Source organism: Talpa occidentalis, unplaced genomic scaffold (assembly GCF_014898055.3).
Source record: "Talpa occidentalis isolate TD23 unplaced genomic scaffold, MPIMG_talOcc4v2.1 talOcc4.11, whole genome shotgun sequence".
NCBI lineage: Eukaryota > Metazoa > Chordata > Mammalia > Eulipotyphla > Talpidae > Talpa > Talpa occidentalis.
The window spans coordinates 72,633,308-72,650,986 of NW_023601104.1; the positions used below are offsets into that span (position 1 = coordinate 72,633,308).

The window sequence follows — 17,679 nt, forward strand, 5'->3', positions numbered from 1 at the left end:
GTTTCCAGTTCTGTCTATTCCTTCAACAAAGGAACCAACTGATGTTGTTGCTTGACTGACATTGTTGCTTGACTCTTTGAAAACTTTTGGGTTTGCATTTTTAATTTTTGCACATTAGATAAAATGGATAGGTATAGCTATATAAAGTAGTTCATTTGAATAAAATGATATTGTCTCTTAAATAGAGGGCCTGGCTCTTCCATCTTTCTAATTTGACAGACTCTTGGCAAAGCTTGACATTTGAATAAATGTAATTATTTTTGTGCTTTTTCTGGGAATATTTTAATTCCAGCTTGACTTAAAATTCTAGGTAGAAAAAAATTAAGTTTTGGATTTAATTCCAGCTTTCAACAAGTTATGTTCACATGTATAAACTAGTCTAAACTTAACGTTACTCTGAATTTGTTGAGAGAATACCACTATTGCAGATTCTTTTTATATATAGTTTATTCATAAAAAAATTCTTTTTATTGGGTGAAATGATCTTATCTTAAAAACTCTAGTCATATATCACAGTGACTTAAAGTTTAGGTAGCTGATGAACAACTATATTGTTAATCTCTTCTGAATAAAAGATATTCTATTTGATATTTCTATAGTAATGTTCTAATGTATAGTATTATATGTCAGAAGTTGTAATCAAATAGCATTATTAATGAACGTATAGTTTTATTAGTTTTCCTCTAGTTTTATTAAGAAATGTCTCTGCACTTAATTAAGGAGTTAATTCTAATATATAGAGGTAGAACTCAGAAAACACTAAAATTGCCTGTCCCTGTCATTCTATATTGAACAAATGTTACTGTTTTGTTATGTTTGCTTCAGCTTGCTAGAAAAAATATAGATAATGCTTCATTCCTCAATCCCATTTTCCTTTCTCCCATCTCAGAGGTGAAATCACTATTCTGAGTGTTATAAATATTTATTGTCTACAGTTTTATACTTGTATTATGTAAGTACATTTGCATTAAAGCAAATGTTTTTATGTTTTTAAAATTTGAAAGTTTTATGCTACATATATATAAATTCTGTAACTTCTTTCTTTCAGCATTGATATTCATGCAAAAATACACGAGAGTGATACTTACCGATATAGTCATTCCTCTTTATGAATTATAGTATTCCTTGTGCATGTCTCCTTGTGTAGATATCTAAGGTTTCTCTATAGCGACAAACTAGAAGGATGTATGCTGAATTTTAATTTATGTGCAGCTTCAACATTGAAAGTTTAACAATATTTCATAACTGTATTGTTCTAATTTTACATCTCTATCTTTAATATATGTTATGCACTGAATTGTGTTCCGCTCCCTCCCCCCAATTCATATGTTGTTGCTCAAAACCCCTGTAGCTCAGAATGTGATTGTATTTGGAGTAGGGCTTTTAAGGAGGTGACTAAGTTAAAACAAGTCCATTAGTGTGGACCCTAAAGCAATCTGTGTCCTTTTAAGTAGAGAAAATTTGAATACACACAAAAGACATCTGGGAGGGACTCTCACAAGAGAAGAGCTTATGAGTACACACAGCTTGCCATTTGCAAATCAAAGAGAGAGAGACTTAAAAAGAATCCAAATCAGCCAGCACCTTGATTTTGGACTTCCAGCCTTCATTGCTGTGGGGAAAAAATCTCTGTTATTGAAACCATCCAGTTTATGAATTTTTGTTCTGGTAGCCCTGGCAAACTAATACATATATGACAATTACATTTTCTCTATGTCTTTACCTTTACCCTATTTTACACTTTTTAATTGTCAGTCTAATAGGTGAGAAGTGCTTTCTCTGTTTTAATTTGAACTTCTTCGTTACTAAAATTTTAAAATTGGTCACTTCTCAGGGATTATTAATCAATAAAATCATCTGTAAATTGCTAGTTCATGTATTTTGTATATTTTTCTATTAGATTGTCCTTTTCTTATAGATTTGAAGTTCTTTATATAATCTTTCTTCTATTCACTGTCCATCTGTGAATTACCTATAAAGTTTATTGCATTAGACTTATTATTTAAGGCAGCCAGATTTATCTTTCTTTTTATAGTTTGAGCTTTTAAAATTATTTAAGGCATTCTCTTTCCTAAGGTCATGAAAAATATTAAATTTCTTCTAAAATTTTAAAGTTTTGAGTATCAGATTATTTCACATTTTCCAAGTAGAAAGCCAGCTGTCTCAGCATCACTAATTGAATAATTTACCCTTTTGTTAGTAATTTAGAGTGATATCACTGTCATACATATTGGGATCTGTTTATAGGTGATTTATTCTGTTCCATTAGCCTAGTTATCTGACCGTGGACCAGTACCATATATAACATTATTATCTGATAGGGCAAATTCCTCCTGTTTATTATTTTGTAAAATTATTCCATCAGTTTGAGAATTGTGATTGTTCCTATCAATTTTAGGGTTGATACATGAAATTCAATCAAAAAATCCTTTTGTAATTTTTATTAGACTTTCTTGTACTTTATAGATCAATTTGGACAATGATTCTTTAGAAAATGTGTAATGTTTTTTCTCATACAATTTTGTTTGCTCTATCACTGGATTTATTTCTTAGTACTTTATGTCATTGCCCTTGTAAATGTGATACTTTTTAAAGATTATGTTATAATTTGTGGTTATTGTTGTTTAGCAACATTAATCTAATTTGTATACCTTAATATTATATCTAGCAATTTCCCTGAATTCTCAATACAATTAGTTTGGAGATATCTTGGGTTTTCTACATTAATGATCATGTCATCGATGAATGACATTTGTACTTTCCTTTGTAAAATTTCTTACTACATTGGCTAAGACTTTCAGCATAGTGGTGAATAAAAGTAGTGATGGTATTCTTGGATAATTTTTAGTTACGGTGTATTTTTAATACATTGCTGTATAGATATATCATTTAGGATTTCAAAAATGTTTTAGTTGAATTGAACCTTTAATTTTCCCTCTTGACTTTCATATCAATCTTATATTTAACCTTGGAAATTAAATTCTAAAACTTCCTCACTTTTTAAACTCCCTAGAAAACTTTGATTCAGTTAACTGTTTATGAAGATTTGTAAAACTCATGTACAGTACCTTGATCTAGTTAGTGTGTTTTAAATTCAATGGACTTTTGGGCCTCCCCGGTGGCGCAGCGGTAGAGCGCTGGGTTGCGAAGCTGCCCGCAGCCTCTGCGGCGCCGGTTCGATTCCCGGCTGCTCCCCGGCCACCGGAGGAGGGTCCCACATGGTGCGCAGACCTCTCCTGCCACCCGCTGCTCCCCTCAGCAGTGTACTTCGGTCCTTCTGCCTGTTCTGCTCCCCGCTCTGGCTCTGGTGAATTCTCTCACCCTCCCGCGCTTCTGACTGTACCCAGTGCATGTATAAACAAAACAAATGAACAAACAAATAAATAATAAATAAATAAAACATGCCTCTTTAAAAAAAAAAAAAATAAATAAAATAAAATATTTAAAAAAAAAAAAAAAAAATAAATTCAATGGACTTTTGACTGTTGATTCAGTTTCTAGTTCTTCTTAAATATATTTTAGTAATTTAATTTCTTCTAGAAACTTTTTCATTGTTTTTAAACAGCAATATTCATTGTTTTTGGGATACGTTTTAAAATGATTTGTTTGTGTTTGTGATGAATTTTGAAATTATTTCTTTGTGTTTATAATTCATTTTTTTAATTCTTGTTACTGTTTATTTATGCCTAGGTTCTTTTTCTTAATTAAGACCTTTATTCTTTCAAAGATCCTTGGCAAAATTGTTGAAAGTTTTAAAGAAAAACAGCCTGCTTTAAATGAATTATTAAATATATTTCTGATGAAATATATATATTATTTAATTTAGGCTAAAATCACTGTTTATTTTATTTATTTATTTATTTATTTTTAGTCTGACAGCAAAACAGGAATTCACTGGATATCATATTTTTGGTTAGAGCCACTGAATTCCTTAAAGAGTGGAGACTACAAGAAAGGCATCTCATGTTTGAGTAAAGATTTTCATCAAATGTTTTATTCAGGAGAATTTTATAATTGTTAAAAATCTCATAAAAACCTGACATGTAGACATTTTCAAAGGCTTTTTAAATAGGAAATGAGGAGCATTTGCAAGCAACTCTATTTCATTTCATGGTGTCACTTAGAATCAGTGAACCAGACCAGCCACATAGTCTACCTGTCTTGCATTTCCTTAATATATGTTATGCACTGAATTGTGCTCCACTCCCTCCCCCCAATTCATATGTTGTTGACCAATGATGTTTAATGTCTTTTAAAGTGTCTATTTCCATTTTTATACCTTTTTTTGTGAAATGTCTATTCAAATCTTTATTTATTTTTTTGGTTGTGTTTTTCTGAAGATTGGATTCTTTATAGTGCCTGGATACAAGTCCTCTGGCCGATAAAGGATTTGAAAATATTTTCTTGAAGTCCATGTCTTGTCTTTGCATTCTCTTAATAGTCTCTTTGTAAAGGAGGAGTTTAAATTTCAGCACAGTGCAGTTTTTTTTTTTTTTTATGGGTTATGTTTTTTTGTTATAGCTAAGAAAACTTTGCCTCTCAGAGAATCACAAAGTTACATTTCCTTTCTTCTTCCAGAAGTTTTGTTGTTGTAAAAATTATCCTTTCTCCAGCTAATTACCTTCTTGACCTTGTGAAAAGCAGTTTTCTATATATGTGCAGGCCTATCACTGGGCTCTTTATTCTCTTCCATTGATCTTTTTGTCTGTCTTTATGCTAGTACTTCATACCTTTCAGTTTTCTTTTGTCTTTTTCAGATTTGTTTTGGCTCTTTAAGTGTTTTTTTTTCTCCCAGTTCTATATGTATTTTAAGTACAGTTTGTTGATTTCTAAATGAGGGCTCTCAAGGTCTTGTATTTTGTTTATCAGACTTATATTTATTTTTTTCATGTTTTTGTTATTTTTTAGGTAATATGCTTTTAAATATCAAGTTTCTATTTTTTTTTTTGCTAGAATATAGTAATTTCATATATTTATCTTGTATTCTGCAATCTTTTAAAATTCCTTTTAAGATTTTCTATATGGATAATCATGTCATTTGTGAATAAGGATAGCTTATAGCTTTAATTTTTGCTTTCTATTCCAGATGTCATTTGTTTCTTTTTCTTGCCTTCTTATATCTAGGTAGGATCTTCAGTACAAAGTTGAATAGCAATAGCAAGAAAGAACATTCTTGTTTTGTTTCTGATTTGGGGAAATATTCATTCTGTCACTGTTAACTATGGTGTTAGCAGATTTTTCATAAGTGCTTATTTTCACCTTGAAGAAGTTCCCTTAAATTTCTTAGTTTGCTGAGATTTTTTTAAAATCAGGAATGATGTTGGATTATAATTATATCAAGGTTTTGTTTCTTAGTCTGTTGAGATGATGATAGGGTTTTTTTTTTTTTAAGATTTTATTTATTTATGCATACAAGAGCTGGGGTACAGGCCAGAGACATGGAGGATGAGAGGATTCACCAGAGACAGAGTGGGGAACAGAACAGGCAGACTGACTGAAACACACTACTGAGGGGAGCAGAGGGCGAGACAGGAGAGGTCTTCTGCGCCTTGTGTGTTGCTCCCTGGCCGACCCGGGATCGAACTCATGCTGCAGAGGCTGCGGTTTGCTTTGTAGTGTGGTGCTTAACCCCTTGCGCCACCAGGGAGTCCCCGATCATATGTGTTTTATAAAATTTTGTTAATAGTGAATTACATTAGCTTATTTTTTAATATTAAACTAACCTTGTATTTTTAGGGTAAACCCCATTTGGTTATGATTTACTATCCTTTTTTACAGATTGGTTAGGTTTGATTTGCTGAAAACTTTTAAAGAACTTTTATGTGTTTTCTTGGATATTAGTTTGTAATTTTCTTTTCTTGTATTATCTCTCTCTGATTATTTGAAATTGGGATAATACCAACTTTATATAATGAGTTAGGAAGCATTCTCTTCTGTGTTCTAGGAGAGTTGATGAGAGTTAGTATTTCTTTCCTAAATGTTTGGTGTAATTCATGAGTGAAACCATCTGGGACTAGAGTTTTCTTTATTGGGAGATGAAATTTAATTTCTTTAATATATATGACAATGTAATTATTAAATGAAATGGGTAGCTTATGTTTTTTAAGCTATTTGTCCATTTTATTTATTTTTCTAAATGTATATGTTTTCTTATATAACATTTGTAAACCATCAGCATAGTCCCTTATGCTCTTCCTTCCCCAGTTTTGACCCCTCTCCTTCCCCCTTCCTTGCTGTATTCCTCAGATCTATGTTCAGCTTGTAAATTTTGTCTTTTTTCTTGACTTTTTGTTTGGCTTTTCTATATTGCACATATACATGAAACCATCCAATATTTATCTTTTTCCTTCTGACTTATTTCATTTAGCATAATTCCTTCTGGCTCCATCCATGTTGCTGCAAATGGCATGAATTTATCTTTTTTGATCGCTGAGTAGTATTCCATTATGTGTGTATAGCACACCTTTTTGATCCATTTGTCTGTTTTGGGGCATCTAGATTGTTTCTATATCTTTTTTTTTTTTTTTTTTTTAAATTTATTAAGCTTTTTTTTTTAAGATTTGTTTATTTATACATGCACTGGGTACAGTCAGAAGCGCGGGAGGGTGAGAGAATTCACCAGAGCCAGAGCGGGGAGCAGAGCAGGCAGAAGGACCGAGTACACTGCTGAGGGGAGCAGCGGGCGGCAGGAGAGGTCTGCGCGCCATGTGGGACCCTCCTCCGGTGGCCGGGGAGCAGCCGGGGATCGAACCGGCGCTGCAGAGGCCGCGGGCAGCTTCGCAACCCAGCGCTCAACCGCTGTGCCACCGGGGAGGCCCTTAGATTGTTTCTATATCTTGACTAATGTAAATAGTGCTGCAGTCAACCTAGGAAGGCAGGTTTGTCATTGTGTCTAAATTTTCAAATTATTGACAGATTATTCATACTTAGTATATCTTTAATATCTAGACTGTGTAGTAGTGTAATATCATACCTGATATTGGTAGTTTGTGTCTTTTTTATGTATTTACTCATTAATCTGATTAGGCCAGGGGTTAGTACTCTTTTCACTGTGGGTCAAATTCTACTAGAAATTACAGGTCCCAACCCAAAAATGTTCCTTTGCCTGCTGAGAAAAGGATTCATTAGAGAGCACTAGTTGTGGTTGAACTAGGCAAGGCTTTTATTAGAGAGACTCGTACATGGGGGAACCAGTGTGGGAAAGCAGAATACAGCCTGCCTTCTTGAAGGGAATTGGGAAGGGATCTTTAAAGGGTAAGTCCACTAGGCAGGGAGGAGGAAACAGTGTCTTAACTTGTTCTGTGTTGGAGTGCCCCCAGGCATGCACACATGGGTTAGATTTCAACTGTGTATGTAGGCTCTTAGCTTTCTGCCTTCAGGAAGTTGTAAGATAATCATTAGTCAAGATCTAACACTTTTTATCTGTTGTGGTGCCTGATGGACAATGTGGTGGGCCAAATTGTTTGGACAGAACTAGCCAGTCCATGATTTGGTCCACCTGTTCAGCAGGACTTGGGGCAACTCATCCTATTGGCTGACAATTTCTTTTATCCGGGCTATCTCACAGCTACCTGTTTTTGTTTTTTGTTTTCTTTTTATGACTTTAGTGTAGGCCAAGAATTTCATATTTTTTAAATGGGTACTTTTTAAATTTAAATTACATATGTGCCTTGATTTTATCCACTCATCTTGATTTTGCCTGTTGGCATGCAGAACCTTAAATATTTGTTACTTGGCTTTTTAGGGAATAGATTCTCAACCCCTGGGCTAAAGGTTTCTCGATTCTATTTTTTCTAAGACTCAGTTTTTAGTTTCATTGATTTTTCTGTTGGCTATCTTATTTGTATTTCATTGATTTCCTCTCTGATCTTTATTTCCTTCTACTTAATTTTAGTTTTATTTGCTCTTCCTCTCTCCCGCACAGTTTCTTAAGATAGAAGCTATTAAATATAATCTATTTTTCATGGTTGGCATTGTAGTTTTCATCTGCAGAAGTACGGTTTGGGACTTCATAACATCTTCGATGTCCTTGTCTCTTTAAATTTTGAACATATAAAATATGGCCATAATAGCAGGTTCTTGTTTGTCTATTCTGACATCTGTGTCAGTTCTGAGTTGGGTTTGAGTGAAAGAGTTTCCCCCTTATGGATTATATTTTCTTGTTTCTTTGCTTGCCTGATAATTTGTTTTTTGCGGGGGTGGGATATAAAGGACTTGGGTGGGGGGATTCCAAGCATCAGGAACTTTTACCTTGTTGGTTACTAGATACATTGTATTATTAAAAATATTCTTAAAGATTGTTTTGGGAAGCAGTTACTTGATAATAGATAGTTTGGTTCTTTGGGCCTTCTTTTTAAGAATTGTTAGGCAGGACCCAACTAATGTTTTGTGTAAGGCCAATTTACTATCCTCTTTGCATATTGGTTAGGTTTTATTTGCTGAAAACTTTTAAAGAACTTTTATGTGTTTTCTTGGATATTAGTTTGTAATTTTCTTGTATTATCTCTCTCTGATTATTTGAAATTGATATAATACTAATTCAGTTGTAGTTTTGCTGAGGTCAAATCGTTCTGAGCTCTGAACCCCCACAAAATAAGAGGTTTTCTATTCTCATGGTAGTTTCAGGAACTGTTCCTAACCTTGTTTGACTATCTGGTATTGCTATCACTAATTCTTTTAAAGAGTTATTTTTGCAGTTATTTTCCTTGGGTAGTTTCTTTATATGCATATGCTGATTCTTAGTGGTGCCTTGGATATCTCTGGAACTCTGTATTTAGCTGTTTTCTTTGTCATCCAAACTCTTTCATGGTGTTTTTAAAAGACTTATTTTAGCTCCATTTTTTCACTTCAGGAAGTTTTTTCAAGTCTACCTGAATTCTCCATGCTAGACTGGAAACTCTCAAAGCAGTAAGCTAGTGCTATAGTAAGATTAATCATTTGTATTCCTTTTCCAGAGATGACTGCCTTTTCTTGCTGATTCTAATTTCCTTTCCAACTTTATTGAGCTACAATTGACATGTAGAATTGTTTAAATTTAAGGTGTACAATATGATGATTTGCTATACTATGATGAAATGATTGCCATAATCAGGTTAATTAATACAATTAGCTCACATAATTGCCTTTTTTTGTGGTGAGTGCATTTAAGATCTACTCTTTGCAGCTTCCAAGTATATAATATGATATTGTCAACTATAGTCAATATGCTGTACATTAGACTCACCAGAACTAATTCATCTCATAACTGGAAGTTTGCACCCTTTGACCAGTAGCTCCCCATTACTCCCATCCCTGCTTGGCTCTAGGCAATTACCTACCTACTTTCTGTGAGTTTGACATTTTTTAGATTGCACATATAAATCAGATTATATAGTAGTTATTTTTCTTTGTCTGACTTATTTCACTTGGCATAATCCCCTTAGGATTTATCCATATTGTGGCAAACAGCAGGATTTCCTTCCTTTTTATGACTGAATAATATTCAACTATGTATATACATAGGTGTACATACAGTTATATACCTACATACATAATATACATATGTATATATTTTATTCACTCATCTGTTGGCAAACAGGTTGTTTTCATGTCATCAGTTTTGTGAATAACAATGCAATGAAAACGAAGATGCCAGGTATCGTTTTGAGATTTAATTTCTGTCAGATACACAACCAAAAATGGAGTTGCTAAACCATATAGTGATTCTATTAAAAACTTTCGAGGAGTCTCAGGCTGTTTTCTAGAGCGGCTAAATCAATTTTCATCCCCACAATAGTGCACCAAAATTCGTTTTTCTCCACATCCTTCCAAACATTTGTTGTTTCTTATTTATTTGATAATAGTCATTCTAACAGTTGTAAGATGATATCTTATTGTGGTTTTATTTGCATTTCCCTGATGTTCAGTGATGTTGATCATTTTTGCATATAACTTATCAGCTATTTGTATGTCTTCTTTGAAAGATATTTTCTTTGGAAAAATGTCTGTTTAGATCTTTACTTTCTTATTAGATATGTTATTTGCAGATATTTTTTCCCATTCCATAGATGGCCTTTTCATTTTGTGAATCATTTCTTTCTCTGTGTACAAGCTTTTTAGTTAGATTTTTGTCTTTCATTTTGTTGATATGGTGAATTACATTGATTTGCAAAGGTTGAGGTATCCTTGCCTCCTGGAATAAATCCCACTTGGTCATGATGTATAGTTCTTTTAATGTACTCTTGAATTCAGTTTGCTATTATTTTGTTGAGGATTTTTGCATCTATGTTCACTAGGGATATGGTTCTGTAGTTTTCTTTTTTGTGATGTTCTTGTCTGCTTTTGGTATCAGAGTAATGTGATTCTCATAAAATGTATTTGAGAGCATTCCTATGAAAATTGGTAGCATTCCCTAGTAAAATTATATGATGCTGGGCTCTTGTTTTCTGAGAGAATTTTGATTATTGTTTCAGTTTCTTGTTTGTAATTTGTCTTTTCAGATTTTTTGTTTCTTCCTTTTTAGTCTTGGAATGATATATGCTTCTAAGGATTTATACAATTATTTCAGATTTTCCAGTTTGTTGGCATAAAGACTATTCATGGTAGTCTCTTATGATCCTCTGTATTTCTGAGGTGTCTGTAGTAACTTATCCTGTTTTGTTTTTGATTCTATTTAGTAGTTTTCTCCCTTTTTTTCCCCCAGTGTATCTAGCTAAATGTTTGTCTATTTTGTTTATTATTTTGTTTATTTTTTTCAGGGAACCAGCTTTTGTTTTCATTGATCTTTGGAACTGTCATTCCACCCCTGCCCCTTCTATTTCATTTATTTCTGCTCTAATTTTTATTATTTTTTTCTTTCTACTGGGTTTTGGTTTCATTTGATCTTTTTTCTAGCTCCTTGCAGTATAGGGTAGGATTTTAGTTCTTTTATTTCTCGTATTGGGCCAGCGTTGCTATATACGTCCCTCTTAGTACAGCTTTTGCTATGCCCCATAGGTTCTGGTAAATTGTGTGTTCATTTTTATTTGTCTCCAAGTATTTTATACTTCTTTGATTTTTCCTCATTAGCTCAATAGTGTGGGAGTTTTCCTCTATTATTTTCCTTGAGTTTGCTCTCATTTCCTCTTTCCCTCTTCTGGCATACCTATTCTTTTTATGTTGGCTTTCTTAATATCAGATATTTCTCAAATTGCCTATTCATTCTTTTTTACATCTCTTTTCTTCCACTTGGCTTCTTAGTGCATTACTATCTTCAAAGTCACTGATTCAATCCTCTACTTGATCTATTCTGACTCCCTAGCTTTTTCTAGAATTCTTGATCTTAATTATTTTACTCATTACTTCTTGAACTTCTGTTATTTTCTTATTTGAAACTTCAAATTCTATCTTCTGTTCATTGATCTCATTTCTGAGTTCATTAATTTGTTTTTCTGAACTTTTTTCTCTTTTATTAGCTTTTCTGAGTTCTCATATTTTTCTATGACCTCCTTTTTGAGTTCTCTTGTATTAGTTTTACGTGTCTTTCTGAGTTTTCTTCTATCTCTATGAGTTTCTATATTATAGTAGTTATGAACTCTTTGATAGGAAGATATAATCTTCCTTTTTTTTTTGGTATTTGAATTCTAGAGAGTTGTTCTTGTCTTGTGATGTTATACTTTCTTGAGGTCCTATATATACATGTGTTAATTTTTTGTGTATGTGCCCATTTTGCCACTTGAGATCTCCTTAATTTATTATTATTTTTATTATCTTTAGTGTTTGACCTCATTTATTTATTTATTTTGACCTTTAATAGAGTCTGCATGTACTCAGATCCGTTTTATAGTTGCTGAGCCTTCAGGGTGGAAAGAGACTTTGAGGGACCCAGGTGTTGGTATGGCTGAATTCAGGTGGGACTGGCTCATGTTTGTGGCACTCTAATAATCCTCTACTCTGGCAGTTGCAATAAGAGACTGGATGGTGCCTGTGCTCTCAGAGCACCTCATAAAGTAAGTTCCAGCCCCAGGGAGTGGGAAAAGCAAGTGCAGATCAGAATATCTGCTCTGCTGTTATTTTTGCTGGGGAACCAGTTTATGTGGAACTTCCTTGTTCCTCCATAACGTTTTCCTTTTTTTCAAGGGACTATGTCACCACACACCTCCTCTTTCCTTTTCCCAGGGTGTTTAGCTGGGCTGACCACATAGCTTCTGGTGTTCCCTACTTAGTCTACAACCCACAGGATCCTCTCTCCATCCACCTTTTGTTCAATGTAACATCAATCTCCTCAGTGTCAACTCTGTTGATGTCTGTACTGGTCTCTGCTGTCCAAGGGATTATTAGTCCTATTCCCATCCAAGAGACTATCTGTCCAAACAGTATCCTTCCGGCTTGCTGCACCAGGTACCACCACCTATGGTGGGACCAGACCCTGCAGTTGCCTCTGTAACGCAGGCATTCTGAGGTTATAGCTCTTCTGTAGAATAACTGAGTCTAAATATAATCATATCAATAAAGTTTATTGTTAGAAACTGCTAAGTATTTTTATATAAGGCATTTTCCTCATTTAAATAAACTTCTAGGGGGAAAATGCAACCATTTATTAGTCTTTACAATAGTTTTGCAAAAGTTTATATGTATATGTATGTCCTTAATGCCATATCATCCAACATCATTTTGTTATACATTGTTATACAATGTTATACATTGGTTACATAGTTATACATAATTATACATGCTATGCATAGTTATACAATGTTACACAGTTAAACATTTTGTTATACATAGTCCTTAATGCCATATATTCAACATCATTTTGTTATACATAGTTTTGTTATAACATTGATGAGAAAAAAATAATCCTGTTCAACACGGAACAAATGAAATTATTCAACATTTTTTTATATATGTATTTTTAATTTATATTTCCTAGAGCCTAAACTGATATTAAGTGAGGAATTATTGAATGTATTCATTCTATTGCTATGGAAAACCCCATATACTTTGTGGCTTAAAACAATGGGAATTTTTTCTCTTATAGTTTAGAAGGACAGAATTCTGAAGTGAGTTTCACTAAGCTAAAAGCAAGGTGTCAACAGGATCATGTTCCTGAGAGAAGCTGTAGATGAAAATCTGTTTCCTTCCCTTTTCCAGCTTAGGATATATTTCTTGGAGTTATTGTTCATGATTCCTTTCTCCATCTTCAAAACTAATAACCACATCACCTTTTTCTCTTTTGTGATAAAATCTCTCTTTCTCAATCTCTCTTAAAAACAGTTGTAATTACAATTATTGCTTACCTTGGTAATCCAAGAAGATTTTCTCATGTCAAGACCCTTAATCACATATAGGGTACCATTCATAGGTTCCAGGATTTGAATATAGATATATTTTGTGGTTATAATGGAGCAATAATTTTGTCATAAGTCATAAAAACAAGGAAATAGAGTTTAGTAACATTATACAGAGAGGTTGGTAGTTTCTTTTTTTCCCTTTTTAAAAAAGATTCATTTATGCATACAAGAACTGGGGTACAGGCCAAAGAGGCGGGTGAGAGGATTCACCAGAGGCAGAGTGGGGAACAGCACAGGCAGATCTACTGAAACACACTGCTGAGGGGAGCAGCGGGTGAGACAGGAGAGGTCTGCTGTGCCATGTGGGTAGCTCCGTGGCCTGGGATTGAATTCGTCCTGCAGTGGCTGCAGACAGCTTCATAGGTTACATCCTAACCTCTTGCACACCAGGGAGGCCCAGAGGTTGATATTTTAAGCAAGAAATCCTGGAGTTCTTCTGCTATCTTTTAATGTTTTATTTTATTTTATTTATTTTTTATTTTAACATTTTAGATTGTTGGCTGACATTTTTTTTTCCTGAATGAAAAAACCCAAAATATTAACCTTCAGTTTTTGTCTAATGTATCAGCTTCTACTCTTCTCTTTCCCTTCCTTATAAAACCAATGCTTGGTAATCTAAGTGCATGAGTTCATTAATTGGATCACAGATTTACATAGTCTGATATTGTGATAAATTTAGAAATAATTTGTAATTGATATTTGAACATGGAAACAAGTTTAGAAATGGAAACATGTTTAAAACATGTTTAGAATTTTCCCTTTGAGCATTTTTTTCACAGTTTTTATTCTCAACACTAATGAGGAATTGACCACTGCTGCTGAGGCTATTATTCTGAGTTTTTTTTAGGAGTCAGTCAGTTCCTAGGTCATATGCATACATCTCTGAGGTGTATTTTTTTAATATTTTCATTTATGATCGTTCAGGTACTTACACTTTATACCTTTTAAGAGATGGTTAGAGAGTTTTATTTGGTACCTTTAGTGTGCTATAAGAGTTACCAATAAATATGTTTTTGGAAAGTAAACATGCATTTTGTTGTGTAATTTATTTATAAGCTGAATGTTTGCATTCTCTTTCCTGCATTACAGGATACCAGAAGGCCCCATTGATCAGGGGCCAGCTTCAGGAAGGGTTCGTGCTTTAGAAGAGCAGCTTGTGAAGGCCAAAGAACAGATTGAAAATTATAAGAAACAAACTAAAAATGGTAGGTGATTCTATAGTGTTTTCCCTCTTCAATATATTGATATTAGCCAAATAATTGAAAATTTTCTTTCATCAAAATATTTGAAATGCTGATTTTTTTTCTCTTTGAGTGTAGGTCTAGGGAAGGATCATGAAATCCTAAGGAGGAGGATTGAAAATGGAGCTAAAGAGCTTTGGTTTTTTCTACAAAGTGAATTGAAGAAATTAAAGAATTTAGAAGGAATTGAATTCCAAAGACATGCAGATGAATTTCTGTCAGATTTGGGACATCATGAAAGGTACTTTTTTCTTTCATATTTCACTTGGACTTTACTAATGATTATAATCTAAGAATGTGAAACTGGAACTTTTTTTTTAATTTCCCTGCTAAAAAATGACACCTATTTTTAGCAGTATGAAGAGTAACTAAGGTCTCAAAGGGTATTAATTGTGAAATATAGTTCATCAACTGAAACGTATCACTAGGAAATAATTATCTGAAATGTATTGGTAGAAATCTCTACGTAAACTCTGAAGGTAGAGTCGTCAGTCAACAAAACATTAAAATATTGTAATTTCAATTAAAATATTGTAAATTCTCTTTATGCACATTCAATATATGAAGAATTGTGGAATTTTACGTTATTGTATATTGGAACTCATACTGATACTGGTAGTTATGTTTCTAGTTCAAACATTTAAAAACTTGAAAATAGCACCTATTTAGGGTTTCCAGTGAAAGGTTAACAGGTTTTTGATAAAAGGGAGCATTGTGCCAAATCCTCTTCATACCCAAAGAGGATTTAAGTTGGGTAGACTATGTAGTGTTTAAGAAAGAAGCTGAAATCTGCTTAGTTAAATTTGTTACTCCTGTTTATACCTTTCTAAGAATATGCAGTTCATCTTTCATTTTCTAGAAAAGAAAACATTTTGGTACTGGTATGTTCTTGCAGAACAAAATGTATCAGAATTATTATAAATACAGTGAAATCTGCTCTTACACCTATTCTATTTATGTCTATATTCCCAGTAGGATTTTGATGGTAATTACTATCTCATTAGTGAATAATAAAAAAAAAAATGTTGTATTAATACAACCTACCACTGTGAAGAGGAAAGGAATTACCCACAACCAAGAGATTCATTTATATTAACATCATCATTAATGCTATGATTTTGAAAAGTTGCTGTGCAGATTTAAGTGAAATTACAAATAAGATCTGTTTATTGGAATCATTTTAGCATTAATGAATCTACAGAAATAAGGTAGCATGAATTTCAATAGGCACTGAATTATTAAACCACATATTAGATAGTCCCTTTGAAATTTTCAGCATACCATGGTATCAAGCCATACATAGACCATTAGACCAAATGTTAACAAATTTTGTCTTTAGAGATTCTCTACTATAGAGCTAATTCTAGGCATCAAGATTCTGTTCATTGTAGCTGTTTGCTTGTGTGCTTTGCTTCTCATGGTTTTACAGGAAATGCATACCCAAAGAGGATTTAAGGAGTAGGCTATGTGGTATTTAAGAAGGAATTTGCAGTCTACTTCTGAAGGAATGTTGTATTTTAAAGTTTGATTGATTTAATTGAATTACTTGAGTAATTTTCAGGCCTTGTCTAAATCAAAATTAATTATTTAAAGAATTATTTTGAATTGCCTCTCAGCCTTTTGGCTAAGATCAAGTGTAAATAATTATTTTGAGCATATGTTTTGTGGCTGTATGTACAAATGAAAAAGTATATACAAATATACAAATGAAAAAAGCTGGGCCCTGAAAAGTTGATGTAAATCATTGTTAGCTTTTTTTGTAAATTAAATTCCATTTTAAGTCTATAGTGATTCTTGACACTGTCTTTTAATATAAGCTAAGTAATGATATTTCACTGAAAACAAAAATGGAAAGTTATGGTATACAACTCAGTTTCTTTTGCTGTATTAAGCAAAATTATAATGAATTTGGAATATAGCTTTATAGCGTAGTAATTTAACTCCATGCAGATAGGTTAGACTGCAGTGATACAAATAAGAGCAAAACACAATCAAACATTAAAGAAATAACCTTTAAATTGGTGAATGCACAAATAGAGAGGATTCATATGTATATGTTATGTGCAATCTAACCAAAAATTTTCAGGTTCCTTAAGTGTAAGAATTAAGATTAAAATAGAAATTTACATTGTCTTGGGTGTTTTTTACATTACAGAAATTCTCATTTCATTTTCACTCTTGTCCAAATTGTAGTGACTAGGTTGTCTTTGGACTGACAGCTTACGCTCTCTTGAGAAATCAGTTAGAGGTTGAGTCCATCAATTTTCTCATTCAAAGCCCCCTGTGAATCACCTTAACATTTTTTGTTTCAGAAATACATCAATTATGGGGAAGAAAACTTAATGTACTTTTGCTTCTTCAGAAGGAATTTCTTTCTTTCTTAGTACTTTGTTTTGATGGAAACACTGATTCTCTTATTTTTTGCCTTTCTAAGTCAGCTTTATTGTGACAATTTATGTACAATAAATGCACATATTTTAGTCTATAATATAATATACATTGATTATATAGCACTATTATATATTATATAGTACTATATTGTATAATATATATAATGTAAACATAAATATAATGTACAAGCCACCAGAGACAAATGTACACAAATGTAAATTTCTATTTTAAGTCTATAAGCTTTGAAATGATCATGGTTTTGTAACAGCCATCACCCCAAGATACAGAACATTGCAGTTGCTCAAGAAGTTTCCCCATGCACCTTGCAGCCAGCAGTGCCCCCACCCCCAGTCTCTGACAGTCACCAGATTTGTTCCTATCCCTATAATTTTGCCTTTTCCAGAATTTTATGTAAATGCACTTATACACTATGTATATTTTTGAGTGTGGTTTCTTTCTTTTTTTTTTTTTTTTTTTGGCATAATATTGGGATTCACCTATGTTGTTTTATATATTGACAGTTTGTTTCCTTTTTCTTGCTAAGTAATGCTTCATTGTATGGCTATACCAAGGTTAGTTTATCCATTCACCAGTTGAAGAACATTTGGATTTTTTCTATTTTTTGCCGATTATGAATAAAGCCTTTATAAACATTAATATACACATTTTGGTGTAAATAGTTCTCATTTTAATAATAGGAATGGGGCCAATGGGTCCATGTGTTGAGTGTATTTTTTACC

At 33.0% G+C, this 17,679-nt stretch overlaps 1 protein-coding gene across 7 annotated transcripts in view; it reads left to right on the forward strand.

Annotated features, from left to right (window-relative positions):
* The window catches only part of FUT8 (fucosyltransferase 8), a 206,528-nt gene that overhangs the window by 118,493 nt on the left and 70,356 nt on the right, over window positions 1-17,679 (forward strand). For all 7 annotated transcript variants that reach the window (XM_037503518.2, XM_054691117.1, XM_054691107.1 and 4 more), the window contains 2 exons: window positions 14,397-14,512; window positions 14,627-14,789. In XM_037503518.2, the coding sequence (XP_037359415.1) occupies window positions 14,397-14,512; window positions 14,627-14,789 (279 nt within the window). The remainder of the gene's footprint in view (window positions 1-14,396; window positions 14,513-14,626; window positions 14,790-17,679) is intronic.